The 14,449-nt window shown below is 36.7% G+C and overlaps 1 protein-coding gene across 4 annotated transcripts in view; it reads right to left on the bottom strand.

Moving 5' to 3' along the window:
* Positions 1 to 1,438: 1,438 nt before the first annotated feature.
* Positions 1,439 to 14,449, bottom strand: part of Nadsyn (NAD synthetase) — a 141,270-nt gene continuing 128,259 nt past the window's right edge. For 3 of the 4 annotated variants that reach the window (XM_073085388.1, XM_073085386.1, XM_073085387.1), the window contains exons 2-13: positions 11,083 to 11,234; positions 10,376 to 10,631; positions 9,905 to 10,050; positions 8,872 to 9,121; positions 8,065 to 8,269; positions 7,531 to 7,677; positions 6,766 to 6,914; positions 5,730 to 5,885; positions 4,939 to 5,153; positions 3,958 to 4,180; positions 3,213 to 3,389; positions 1,439 to 2,548 (exon numbers count right to left, since the gene is read on the bottom strand). In XM_073085388.1, the coding sequence (XP_072941489.1) occupies positions 2,408 to 2,548; positions 3,213 to 3,389; positions 3,958 to 4,180; positions 4,939 to 5,153; positions 5,730 to 5,885; positions 6,766 to 6,914; positions 7,531 to 7,677; positions 8,065 to 8,269; positions 8,872 to 9,121; positions 9,905 to 10,050; positions 10,376 to 10,631; positions 11,083 to 11,228 (2,211 nt within the window). In that variant the 5' untranslated portion in view covers positions 11,229 to 11,234 and the 3' untranslated portion in view covers positions 1,439 to 2,407. Of the gene's footprint in view, positions 2,549 to 3,212; positions 3,390 to 3,957; positions 4,181 to 4,938; positions 5,154 to 5,729; positions 5,886 to 6,765; positions 6,915 to 7,530; positions 7,678 to 8,064; positions 8,270 to 8,871; positions 9,122 to 9,904; positions 10,051 to 10,375; positions 10,632 to 11,082; positions 11,235 to 11,610; positions 11,740 to 14,449 lie in introns of those variants that run through there. The other variant, XM_073085385.1, reaches the window with a different exon arrangement.

The raw sequence follows: 14,449 nt of genomic DNA, 5'->3' as shown, positions 1-14,449 counted from the left end.
TCTTTAAAGCAACCAAATCGTCGATCGCCTATGCTCCAAGAAGCATGTCTGCTAAAAACCTTGTCGCCATTTTGTGTGATTTTATGTACCTAAATGTAATGGAGATCATGAGTACCTACAGTACGGTTTGAACTTATTAATAAAAAAAAATCTTAGAAACATCTAAGATTCACGTATCATAGACACGCGTATTCACCTCAATATTAACTGACGTAATATAACAGTAACAAAAATGGAATAAAAAATGTAAAATTGTCGTACATATTTATTCTAAATTCTACTTCATCTTACATTGTAAATTCTAAGCTATTACTTGTTACAAGCACGACTTATTTAAGTATCATAATCATTGATTGTTCTAAGAACCTACTATAAGCGTAACCGTTATTATTTAACGCAGTCACTTGTGCAATGTGTGATGCCCGTGCCAGACATAGTACAAACATTTGAACACATGTTTGAACACAGTGAAGCACGGATATTTCAGTATTTGTTCAAAGCTTGCTTCAAATATTTGTACATTGCCATTTGGTGTCGGTTTTTCGTGCGCACATCAAAGCGTACAAACTTCAAATATGTGCGGATCCTGCTGCACATGCGCAAAGTTCAGTTAAAAAAAATAAACAAATATTTGTTCAAATGTGTAAGCAAAGTCTTTGTTCAAATATTTGTTTATGTATGGCACGGGCCTGAACGTATGTAAAATGATCAACTTAAGTAGGCACCTGGGGGCCTACCACCATCTTTTAAAAACCATCATAGTTCAGGAAAGTTTTACTTCAATATTGCATCAACATTATTTTGTTTCGTACCACGACCTCCTTAAAACACTATTGTTTTATTCCTGCCGAGTGATGTAAAAGATGAGTAATTTATCTATTCCTTATCCAAGAGGAAAAGAGAAGTCATCTCATTCGCACCACGGTCTTGATTGTCTTCCGTCATACGAAGTTGAACAAACTTAAATCCTTATGCATTTTTCGCTTATCCATAATGTAAAACCAACTGAAATTGTCATATTATAAAAACAATCTTACTTTAACGAGGTCGTGGTACGAAATTTCAATGTATGATTAAAATAATATTGTTTTAAGAGATAGTAGTAATCCAAGTGTTGAAATAAAGCCCTTCATATGTTTTGAAACAAAAAATCATCACGGAAATAATACATTTTAATATGTAACGAATACTCACGATATACTTTTTATATTTATAATTATTAAAAGTAAAAATTTAAAAAAAAATTTAAAGTCATTTTATTTACCGTAGGCATTATAAAAAAAAATATTATGTCATTTGTTACCAATATGACGTACGACATATTGGATTTCTGCCATATTGAATGACGTCACTAAGGTAATCATGAATTGATATTCCAGCCAGCCAAATTCCAGCCAACGGTGTTTCAGCTCAATCAGCTTTCATTCAGCTCACTGGTTTAAAATTCAGACGCAAGGCCCTCACTTTTCACACGAGCTAACTAAATGCAGTTAAATGAAAAAATAAAAAAAGCTTAGAAAATCAAAACCGCGTATCATGAGTGCCCGTTGTATATTAAAATGAGCCCCCTTCTCGGTTCATGTCAAAGATTCCCTCCTTCATTGGTTATTTTTGTTAATTATTTATTACTTTAATTTTGGTAATTGCATCGCTATGATCATCACTTTAACATTCACTTATTTTGCTTGATGGACCGATATTCCCTTTACATGATTTATAGCAGTTTACTTAATATTAATTAAAATACATTTGAATTAGTCGAATAGGCTAATGAGAATCACAAGCTGGAAATTCTCATATGACATAATATTATGTGTAAGTCCAAGATACTGCCTCGCCGCGCTTAAAATGATTAATATAATATGTTGTTCTTAATCCTTTTACTGGGAATGAATAGGATGTAATCCTTTCTTTCACAGAATAAGTATCACAAATTGTTATATAATTCTAAGATTTGTGACCAAATGAAGTAGTACTTCTTTGGCGCCTTTAATAATAATGATTAGAGTGAATTTATATAACATTAAAAATCGGCACCATAATATTGGTTAGTAAATAGCGCATATTTTGCAGATAAAGCTACCAAAAAAAAGAAAAAGGAAACATTTATTTTCTTAGTATATAATTTATGACACAATACCATATAATATGATGTGGTACGATATGATATGTACCAATAATATTATAATCTTTCTTTTATAATAGTTTCACTTGCACATGAATACATGCACTTTTTTATTGTTTCATTGAATGCGCCAAAGAAGTATATCTTTATACGTGCATACATAATATGTAAACATACGCTTTTAAATATTGTCTATTATTACAGTATGTTTGTACGTAATTCGTCACATGAATATCGCTTCAAGTTACTTGTTACATTGAGCAACCCTTATTTATTTGTACTTTATATTAGCACGCCCTTCCTGTCTCTACGCAAGTGGAAGGGTGTGGCGATGTTAGAAGGCACGCTAGTCGGCGCTGAGTCTTGTTTAGATGAATCTCCCTCACGAGACGATCCACGCTTATCTTTCGTCATTTGTGCTACCTGAAAACATTATAAAAAAGATATATAGTAAAACTTTTGATTATTTCAGAATTGAACTTTTAAGTTAAAACGACAAATTTTAATCTGAATCAATATAGCATGAATACTACTTTTTTCACACTTGGCTAGTCCTCCTCACTACTCTATTACTTTTCTTTATCTATCTCTACGTATTTCATTCGGTATCTATATTCATCCATTCGAATACTCATACTTATAGCTTTCTATGTCTATCTCTTATTACTTAAGTCTTTTTTCTCTATAATCTCTCTTCTCTTTATTTCCACCTTCTATCTTCTTCTCACTTTAGCATTCATGTCTTTCTCTACCATTACTACATTCTTCATCACTATCTAACCTCTACCATCATATATTTCTTCACCTATCTCCATTCCCACTCCCATTTCTGCCCCCCCCCCCCCTTTTTCACTTTGTTAGTATAATACATTTATATTGGCAACACTTGTCAAGTGTCATATTAGTGATATCCGGGTTTGACTTTTTCTTCTTCCTTCGATGGTCGGTTCGATAGCTTTGTTTGTGAAAAGGTAATAGTTAAAATAAAGTGTAATTAAAGCAGTAAGCTAAAATAAACAGTGATAACGCACGACCATATTTTCATTTAACTTTCACCCCCGATCTCCACCCTACTCCCCCAACTCACCGCCTCATCAATAGTGCGGAACTGCCAGTTCCAGTGCACGCGGTAGAGGAAGGGGCGGTGGTCGAAGCGGTTGTCGTCGGGGCTGTACGCCTCCGCGTGGCAAGCCGGCGTCAACACCGTCATCTTGTGGCGGTTGATCGCGTAGCAACGGAAGAAGTGCTTCACTTTCTCCGCCACCTGCGAACAGATTGGTTTCTTAGCGTTCCGTACCCAAAGGGTAAAAACGGAACCCTATTACTATACTAAGACTTTGATGTCTGTCCGTCTGTCACAGGGCTATATCTCTAGAACCGTAATAGATAGACACATTAATTTTTTACATAGGATGCATAACAGTGAAAATATAATAAAGTTGAACATTAAAGGGGGTCTCCATATAACAAACCGGGCTTTTTCGGCATTTTTCGATCTAACTGTTAAACCGTACTAGGAAGACGTTTGGAATTTTTACAATCCGTTTACTACTATAACTGGTACATATTATAATAAATACAAATAAGAACGATACAAGTACATAAAGAATCTCCTCTAAATTTAAATTCGGTTAAAATAATATAACGTTGTGTAGGCTGTATTAATGAATTTGAAGTTTTATTGGGAAATATTATGCATATAATCTATCTCATTTAAACTCCTGAATTAAACGAAGACTCCTATTAAATTTATTATGAGATTAGCACTAATATTTGCTGTGATAGGTCCTAAGTGAAATCATGAAAAGTTCTATTACTTTCAATCTGATTACCTCTTGCGGCGTACACTTGTTGCTCCATTTGTGCACCAACTTCTGGAACATACTATACGGTCCACAATGAAGGGTTTTCCTTAACCGGCCGAACTCAGATAGTTCAGCGTACGTCATTCCCATGTCTTGCTCGTCTGTTTGTGTGATCTGTCCGTCTGCGAGCGGCTCTAGCTCCGCTGTCGGCGGCGCTTGTAGGATCTCCGATAGCGATGGTAAGAAGAAACTGTGGAGTTTTAAGGAAATAGTATGTAAACAAGTGTAGGCGACACTTTTTAATTATTAATCATATTCTTATTGTAATTAAGTTTAATTCAAACAATTTTGTAACTTAGGGCATTAGAGGGGAATACAGCGGGGAGCGGGTAGTTCCGATATAGTTGTCATCGTGAACAGTCGTATGTGCTTGCATGTCGTTTTTATATCGAGTCATTCCACGGACAGTCAAATGTGTGAATTTGTGCTATATTTTCTATTGTGCTGAGGACATTAAACCTTGTTTTTCCCTAAAACACGTTTTTAAATTGAAGAACAAGTGTAACCCGTTACAACAAGTATGCAAACGATAAATGCACTGAAGACCTAGTAGTTTTAAATTCGGCCACCCATTCTAGAAATACTAGGATTCGAATTCGAATTGGGTTCTCGAAGTTTCGTCGATATCAGAAAGTAATGATCCCTTGCAGTCTACTTGATGGTAAGTGGTAACTGTCGCCTATGAAAATCTATACAAGGGACTATAAAACTACTACTACTATAAAACAATATTTAAATACTATCTGAAACCAATCACAGACTCGTTACCACTGCGAATGACTAAAATAGTCACATCATATGTAAGTCAGTCTTTATTCGCAACCTTTCCTCATAAAAGCAAAGCAAAAATGTTTTACACTAGAAATAGGTATGAACGTGGTATCTTCCCGGTCGACCCATATTATTTTACCCATAATAGCTTGCTATTAGCATACCAGTATAACTTACCGGCTCTTAGCATACTGCAAGAAGGTCTTCAGATCGGTCTTCGAGATGCCACCAATGGGGTTGATGTCGGCACTAGAGCAGTCATATTTAGTCATATAACCCCGTAATGCCTCGTCCACGTTAGAGGAACCCAGTACTAGCAGCCCTCCCGGCCTCCCACGAGCCCATAACATCAGCTGAGCGAATAGGTATGAGAGAACCATCCTTAAACGCGCCTGGAGATAGAAAACAGACATGAATTAATACTAAGTAGGGTGGCAAGCTTCCGCTACTCACCGACAGATGGCACCACGTGATTCTGAAACACGGTATTTAAGTTTTCTAAACATCTTGTATGTTACTAGATACTTGGGTTACAAAATTAGTAACCGAAGTAACCCATAGTGACTTGATTGCAGTGGAAGGAAGTGATTGGAAAGTAAACAAAATGCGAGAAAAACAATTAGGTGCATTTGTTAGTTAAAACCATTCTATTTCTCTTAAAATTGTAATAATGCTTTGCTTTTGCCTTGACGGTAGACTTACCGAGGCTTCCACAATGATAAATCTCTGGATTTCATTAATCAATTATCCTACTGCAATTTGAACACTATAGACATAAATACGAAAACACAGGAGACAGACCTAACTTAATCATTTAGGTGTCTCTCTCGTCGGCAATCGAACCCAGCCTTTGCACAATTTTGAAAATGGTCCATGAATGAATGAATGACCCTCGATGAATTCATGAATGATGAATGAATTCATGAATAGTTGAATTTCAATATCTTCCAATATAAAATATGACTCACTTGTATATTTTGTAAGGCAAGATTTTGCCGTGGACAGCCACCCTTACTCCGGAACTTAGGAACCAACCCCGTCGCAGTGGTGAATATTCCGATAACAGCGCTCACGGCTGAGTCGATCACTATGGGGAAATGATAACTACCTATTTCACTGGCAAGCTGGAAAAGAAGTTTCAAATACATTAATAAATAATATGACACGCGTTTCAAGTATTATAAAAGTGTTTTTTGCAATAACTATTCGATTTTAAATAAAAAGATGATTATGCACTACATTAATTAAAGTTATAGAGTAATACTACACTCGCACATCATTAAAATTATTTTCAAGTATTATAAAAGATTATATTTTTTTTACAATATTAATTAATTAGATTTTAATTAAAACGATTATTAACTATATTAATTAAAAAAAGAGAGTAACTTCACGCGCACATAATTACAGGTATTCAAAATACATTTCCCTCCAATGATAAATCCATATTCCATATCTAATTTTATCAAACACATCATAGGTCTACCCAGAATTATCTAGTACAAATCTGTTTACCTAGTATAATCACTATCCCACTACTGGGCATGGGTCCCCTAAATACAAATTGGTAGATTCCTTAACCATTTTAAACAAATTTAATTTAATCTTTAATACATATATATAAATAAATAATATATATAAATGTCATTTAAACACCTAATACCTATACACATTTTTTTATAATATAGGAGTAGCAGACGAGCACGCAGTCCACCTGATGGTAAGTGGCTACTGCCTCCCATGGACATCCGTAATCAAACCCAGATAGGTTTAGATATTCCTACCTGAGGTCGGCCACAGATGCGCCGCTACTCTGAGGAGTAAGCTGAAACGCCTCGGAAAATTATGTCTCCCTTACCACACCCTTTAAACCGGAACACGGCTGTGCTTAGCACTACTGTTATGAGGCAGAAATAGATGTGGCGGTGGTGCTGCCGGAGTCGAACCACAAAGGGTTCTAACATCTTCAAGTACATTTATCACACAAATCTAGGTATTCCTTACTTGCATAGCTCGTAGTTTAGTTTCCTGACTAGAGTTCTCGGAAGCCATATAGCAAGTGACTAGCAGTCGGTTACAAAGCTCCATGGGATCAGACGGCGTGTAGTCCGACTGACAGAGTATCTTCCTGACGTCATATAGCACCTGACTCTCTAGAATTTTCAAACGGACAAACTTACATGATCATTACAACTATGATGTTACCATGCGAAAACAAATGAAATACTGAAATAGTCTTTTGATTTTTTTGAAAAACCTGTGTTTAGGAGTAGGCTTTATCGGTTATCACTAAAGACAACACAAGCATAGTTTAAAATTTGATATGTATGTAATAAGAATATAATTTATAAGAGGTGGCATAAATAGGGGTAGGGGTAACAAAAGGATATTTTTTTTTATATGACAGAAATTACAAACGAACATCCAGTATATTTAGTATAGTGCCGTCCATGGACATCTATAATAAAATCAGAGTCCTAGCTGAGGTCCACTACTAATGCGTTGCTACCCCTTAGTTGGGTTGTTGGATAAACGCTTTCTACACTCACAGCCCCACACTAGGATTCCCTGTGGCGTGGGTGCCATGGACACACACAAAGACAAATACACAAACACCCAGACCCAGAATCAGAAATCTCAATTCATCATTTAGAAATCTGTCTGGCCGGGGATCGAACCCGGGACCCTTTGCGCGTCAGACCGGCATGGTGACCGCTCAGCCACGCGGGTCGTCGATCACTCGTAAATATCACTATGTTGATTTATTACCTCCTTTCTCCACAGCGTCACAGATCTGTGTACACATAGAGAACACTATACAGGCAGTGCTGGTAGAGTCTACCCCGCCGCTTAGGGGTAGAAAGAAGCCTCCTTGTCCCGAACGCCGAAGGTAATCCCATAGCCAACATGCTGGCCCTGTCAGATATAAACATACATTTATTTATTGCACCAACCAACCACCAAGGGTTCTACCTACCCTAATGCAAGATTTACAATTTTTTGCCTAATCGTCTATACTCGAGAAGTATCTAACAGAGTAAAGAGTAAAGACGAATAAGTGGGGAAGTGTGTGTAAATAATTTACTCGGATATATTCGGTACTCGCCAGTTACCATGCTCGACGACTCATGCAATCTCTACGCGATGTCGATTTATTAGCACAAATTAAGATATGTATAATATTCCTGTGTGGTGTTACCGTTCATTGTTCACAAAGTTATTTATTCGGCGGATTATTTGCGATTCAGATTATATTTGTGAATTAATAAACGTAAGGGATTAGATTTAGCAACCATTACTAACCCAACTCTATCTCCTCTTCTGGCGTCAAGTACTTCCATTCCATAGGCGGGCTGATAGTTAGGTGGATGTCTTCATCATCAGACAACGCAAAGTCCACCGTAACTCGTGGGAACGGTTTATTCGACGCGGCAAGATGAGTACGTGAACGTATTGAAGTTCGATATGACCTTATATCTTCAAGATCTATTGTAGCTGTTACCACCTCCTGTAATGATTAAGTAATATTTAAAGGCTTTTAAGTAAAGAAAGGAGATCTGTGGTAGAACCCTTTGTGGTTCGACTCTGGCGACACCACCACCACACCTATTTCTGCCTTATAACAGCAGTGTTAAGAGACACATACTTTTCCAAGGCGTTCCAGCTTACTACTCAGGGGTAGCCGCGTATCTGTGGCCGACTTCAGGAAGGAACATCTAATCCTATCTGGGGTTGATTGCAGATGTCCATGGGCGGCAGTAGCCACTTACCATCAGGTGGACTGCATCCTTAATAGGTCAGGTGAGGACTAAGGTGGAACATATCATATAATAATGTCTTACTAACACGAACCGTTCAAACACGCTTAAAGCTTTAAGCTTGAAAATGATATTTTTATAGGTAGGGCTCAACCTCATGTATATCCTATATTGTATGAATCGAAGTTATTATATATTTATATAGATAACACATTTATAATATGGAAGTGAAACTGGTTGACTATCACGTTGTTTTAATAGTCCCGAGATTCATTCATTCATTCAACAAAATCCTACAATATTAATTATACCTATATTATTTCTAATAACTACTCATAACAAATATACTTACCACATCGTGCAACGCAAATTGCAATCCCCTACTAACGATCTCTCCGTTCACAGCCACACAGGAGCACCCATTGAAGTATATTCTTTGCCCATCACAACCTCTGAGGTTGCTGAACAAATAAGCACCACCGCTTTTGAACGTAGCGTTCTTCACCAGATCCACTGTGACGTAGGCCTTACGGAGTTCCATGTAGCTTCCTGAGCCGTTCGTGATGATCTCAACTCCGTCGAGACCTAAAGGCACATGTCGGCTGAAAGACAAGTAATTATAAATATTTTTTTACAATATAGGAGTAGCGGACGTGCATGCAGTTCACCTGATAGTAAGTGGTTACTGCCGCCCATGGACATCCGCAACCCCAGATACGATTAGATATTCCTACCTGAGGTCGGCCACAGATACGCCACTACCACTGAGGGCTAAGCTGGAATGCATCGGAAAAATATGTCTCCGTTACCACACCCTTCAAACCAAAACACAGCGGCGTTTAACACTACTGTTATTATGCAGATATAGATGAGTGGTGGTGCCGCCGAAGTCGGACCACAGAGGGATCCACCACCTTTCAACTAATATTATAATATAACATTTGGAGTAAAATATAAGAATGTAGATATCTGGCAAAATATTCCTAAAATACTAGCATAATGTCGTGTGTAAATATGACTCCAATTATGAATTACATTTTTGAAAGGTGATAAAACCAGTACGGGTTGGCCGGAAAGGTACCACTGTCACACGTATGTTTAGCGTTAAGCACCTCTTTCTCGCGCTCCAATAGAAAGTTGTGGATGGCGGTAGATTTACGTATCTTAGTTCTCAGATGGGACAACTCATATGTAATCGACTTTAGGTTGGTATAGTCCGCGTAAACTGGTCCGCTCTGAATATAGAAATGAATCGCGTCGCCATAGTAAATTGTATGACTACGTCTACACTTGCTCGCAACAACTTTAGAGCGGACTAGCAGTTTGGCGCGGACTATACTTTTATTTATAGTTGCTAATTGGTGTCAGATAATTTCGGGGATTACCTTTGTGGATTCCACAACTCTTCACAAATTTCAAAACCAATACACGTATCTTTAGTAGCGATCACTGCATCGCCAATAGGCACCGTAGTTTGATTCGTGATATTCGCAATCATTCTCGGCAAATAATAGTCTTCTACTTGCCGATCCTGTAAAATTAAAATATCTTTAATATACCTAGAGCAGAGGTTCTCAAACTTCTTTCGTATATCACCCACTTTTAGAATCAAGTATTTTCTAGAGCTTCCCAAACGTCGGTAAAAAGAACTTCCTATAATAATTTGTCTCTGAAATATGTCTGCAAAACTAAACCTATTTAGGAGGTAAGCCTCATCGACCTCCATATTTGGTCTAATTATGATTTGTATTTAGTACACAATCTACCATCGCCCCTTAATCGCATGAACGCTCCCCTGTAGGCAACTAGCGCCCACAAGGGACACTTTGAAAAACACTGCTCTAAAGTTACTTTACCTTAGTCCAACAAGAAAACCATCGCGATTCCCGATAGTTTCCGTCTTCGCACAACAACATCTTTGGTCTTATAAGAAGTATCTTCTTGTTAAGAAACGCAACTCTACAATTATACGAAACGTTTCTATGCTGAACTGGCATACCGACATCTACGAGAATATCTTTGCATGTCGGAGATTCTAGCAGCTTTGCCAGCATTTGCCAACTATGAAGGAATGTGTCAGGCTCGTGGAAATGGTCTTCGCAACTATAACCACTGAAAATAAACAGCAATTTAATAAGCTACCTTATATGCAAGATTATATCTAGAAATTAATTCAACATCATTCTTTTGAGTAAACTTTCCTGTTGGCTTTATTTCCTATCATCATCACTAACGTTAATGATCTATCCTGATTAAAGATCTAACGAGCCGAGTCCATCTTGGCGAGTACCGAATACTTCGTACATACTCATACTCACATTTAATGGTCTATAATCGACGAATATCTAAACGCTGCGTTAAAGTGTTGGTGGACTTCATATTTTCTTTTTACCGTTATCATAATAATGATTCAGAAGAATCAAAAATGCCCTTGATTTGAACATGGTCCTTGAAAATGAGGGCCCAAATACGTAGGTATGTATTTGACTCTCAATTTATGCTATTACTACATTGGACTATATTAACCATATTTTACGTGCATCAATCCATTAGTATATATTACCATATCTCCAATTCAGGGCCAGTACGATATAGAGCGCCCATTTCCTTAGCCTCTTGTATTGATTGTAAAATTCTGCCAATATTGCCTTCGAAGTCAAGTGCCCATTGGTTAAGCGTGCATACAGCTACTACGACTTTGCGACCCATTTTTACCTGAAAAAAAAAGTAAATGCTTGATAGAAATTAATTACTTAAATAACGTATAGAGATTTGACAACACGCTAGATCGGAACGTATTCGTCAGAAATGTAAATTGCGAAAAAATATTTTTCATTTAAAAAAATACATTTAATACAATGTTCAATATAAGTACCTACATACGTTATAACTATAATTTAGAAAATATTAAAGTGTCTAAACCTTATTTTCTTTAAAACATTTAGTTCCCTTTTTTTCCAAATCATCAATTCTTGACTAGTGTCTAGTTCATACAATTAAAAACTAAAATGTTTACGTCGCCCCGCCCTCCGAAACGGCAAAACCGTTCGTAATGCCATGAGGTACAATCACGAGTACGTTAAAACCGCACCATTCATTGATGAGTGACACAAGATAGACTGGTCTGGTTCCAGTAATCGATCCGCGGCAGGGTGTACCAGTCAGCGGCCAATCACCTCGCCAGCTACTCCTTACTGCGTCCTTCCCAACACATTGTGTACGCACCGCTGTGACAAAGCGTCGTTATATAATTCTTCAGATATTCGATAAGGGGTGATTCGCGATGTTTGACGACGAATGGGGTCACATGTAGAATTGAATGGAGATCATGAAACTTGATTGTTATACTCTACTATGGGACTACACTACTTTGATTTTTAAACGAAACAACAATTACAATCTCGGGACAAGTGCAAGTCGAACTCGCATATGCTGGAGTTGCATACTATTTTTTTAGTACTTATTTTGTTCGATAGCAGTCATATAATGCACGAAACATTATTAAAAATGAAATGTGTCTATTTCGGTTAAATACATTTGCAGCGAAAGCGACCATACAATGACCATAGAATAGTCTGTAAATTTTTCAAGAGAATATGTAGTATTGAGGGTAATTACCTAATAGGATACCGTTTTAACGCCTTGGTTACGGTACCCTAAAAATGGATTGATATCAGTAAGTACTCAAAAGTTGATAAAGCAAACTAGGGTATCTAAAGTAAAAACGAGGCTTCTATCTCGTTGGATACAAATATTAAACGAAATATGAATAATGTTAGATGTATGAAAATAGGTGACTCATATACAACGAAATGAAAATGCAGATACAGCGTAATGGGTAACCATTACGCTGTATCTGTAAAGATATGACTGTGAAATTTAAAGGAAAAACCATAATCTTACCTACTAAACAGCTAGCACGGCTCCCTTTATCAAGGAATATCGACTAAACATATTCAGTTGTCTTAGTAACTGTTTGAATAGCATTAACAGCCCAAAAAGTAATATTCCACTGAATTGAGCACTTTACACGACTTATAGCGTAATGGCAACGTCTCTGGGAAAAATAGGCACTAACCAAAAATTTTACAACTGAACTTCTTAAGACATTTTACTACTTCAACGAATAGATTAGGACGTGGACGACAAAATTATATGGACATGACAATTTATCATTCAAAAACATAGGTTATAAGAATTATTTGAAATAAATAAAGTAATGAAGATGAAGGTGGTAGAACCCTTTGTGGTTCGACTCCGGCGGCACCACCGCCACACCTATTTCTACCTAATAACTGCAGTGTTAAGCGCTGCTGTGTTCCGGTTTGAAGGGTGTGGTAAGGGAGAAAGACTTTTCCGAGGCATTCCAGCTTAGTCCTCAGGGGTAGCGGCGCATCTATGGCCGACCTCAGGTAGGAATATCTAATCCTATCTGGGGTTTATTACAGATGTCCATGGGCGGCAGTAGCCACTTACCATCAGGTGGACTGCATGCTCGTCTGCTACTCTTATATTATAAAAAAAAAAGTAATATGTTTGTTTTACTATCAAAGAGATATTGTGATAGTTAGGCAAAGATACTGCTTTAGATAGTAAAGCATATGTTTATAGCTCTTATATTATGTGGACGTGGATGGTGACAAAATATCATGGGCCTTTCAAATCTTAGGAACAATGTACCGACTTATTTATATATGTCTACATATATACATAACAATTTTTGTAAACACGGTAAACATCTAAGTCTTTCAGCTATCACAAAAGTTTTTGTCTTTCAATTATTGTTTCTTTTCACGGAAAATTCATTTCATTCATAAAATTGTAATAGCATTCGACACGTTCTTTGTTTACACGAAATAACAAAGGCACTCGCTCGCACGAAACAATTTAAATAATCACAACTTCGCTATGTACCTATTTACTCTTTCCTAATAATGAGTTTGAAGAAAATTAGACCCTTATTTTTACTTTTAGAGTTATTTGTTATTAAGTTTTCATTGTTTAGTCCATTATCTCTATTCTTTACCTTTTTGCGGCTGAGAATTAATCTTCTCCTCAAAGATAAGAGGAGAGTTTAGTTCATAATCCGTTGGTCATCGTTTTGTATCACATATTATAAATACAATACTGAGATCTTTCAATCATATAGGTTTCCTCCGTTTTATTGTTTATTTCTAATATGATACTCAACTTCAAATATCATGTCAGTGGACTATCATTGCTTATATATTACTTACGATGTATGAACAATTATAATAATAACGAATTAGTTACGCTTGTATATAATTTACCATGCTACAACTTACCATTTAACTCTTTTCTTAATTAACTTTATAAGCAGCAGTTAATTGTATTGGGTATTTTACTACAGTCAATACCATTTATACAGTATGTACAAAATACGTACTTCACGCAACTAAAACTCATCTTCCAAAAATATTATTTCCAAAATAATGTGATAGATAAACTTTCGTAGCTCCACGACTAGATTAAAGTTTTACGGCAATCATCAGACGGCGGCGGAGTTTTCACACAAGTTTACGCCACGTTACATGGAAGTGCAGTCACCTTTCAGGCTTCATGGAAGGAGTTACGGAGTGTTTAGTAAGAACTAAGAAGTTTAAAATTTCACATACCATTGATAACTCATCTACTAGAAAATGCAAGGTCAAACAAAAATTTGGAAATGGCTTTAAATGAAATCTGATAACAAAGAAAATATCAAAGGAGCAAATGACAACGCCTAGTGACTTGTAAGATATGCCATACAAAAGTATGGAATCTGAAACCAATGAAAAAGGAAACACGCAAGGCAGTAAAGGTTAGTAGTTACCTAAATCGTAACTTCACAAAATGTAGCCTGGTAACAAAAAATACGACTAAATGTGAGCATAAAAGGTAATATAAGTACCTAATAAGTTGAGAATAAA

The sequence above is a fragment of the Epargyreus clarus genome, unplaced genomic scaffold (genome assembly GCF_041222505.1).
Source record: "Epargyreus clarus isolate Ecla_fem2 unplaced genomic scaffold, WU_Ecla_fem_2.2 ptg000023l, whole genome shotgun sequence".
NCBI classification, from domain to species: Eukaryota; Metazoa; Arthropoda; class Insecta; order Lepidoptera; family Hesperiidae; genus Epargyreus; species Epargyreus clarus.
Note: the sequence above shows the minus strand (reverse complement) of the source record. Positions and strands in the feature narration are given on the sequence as shown.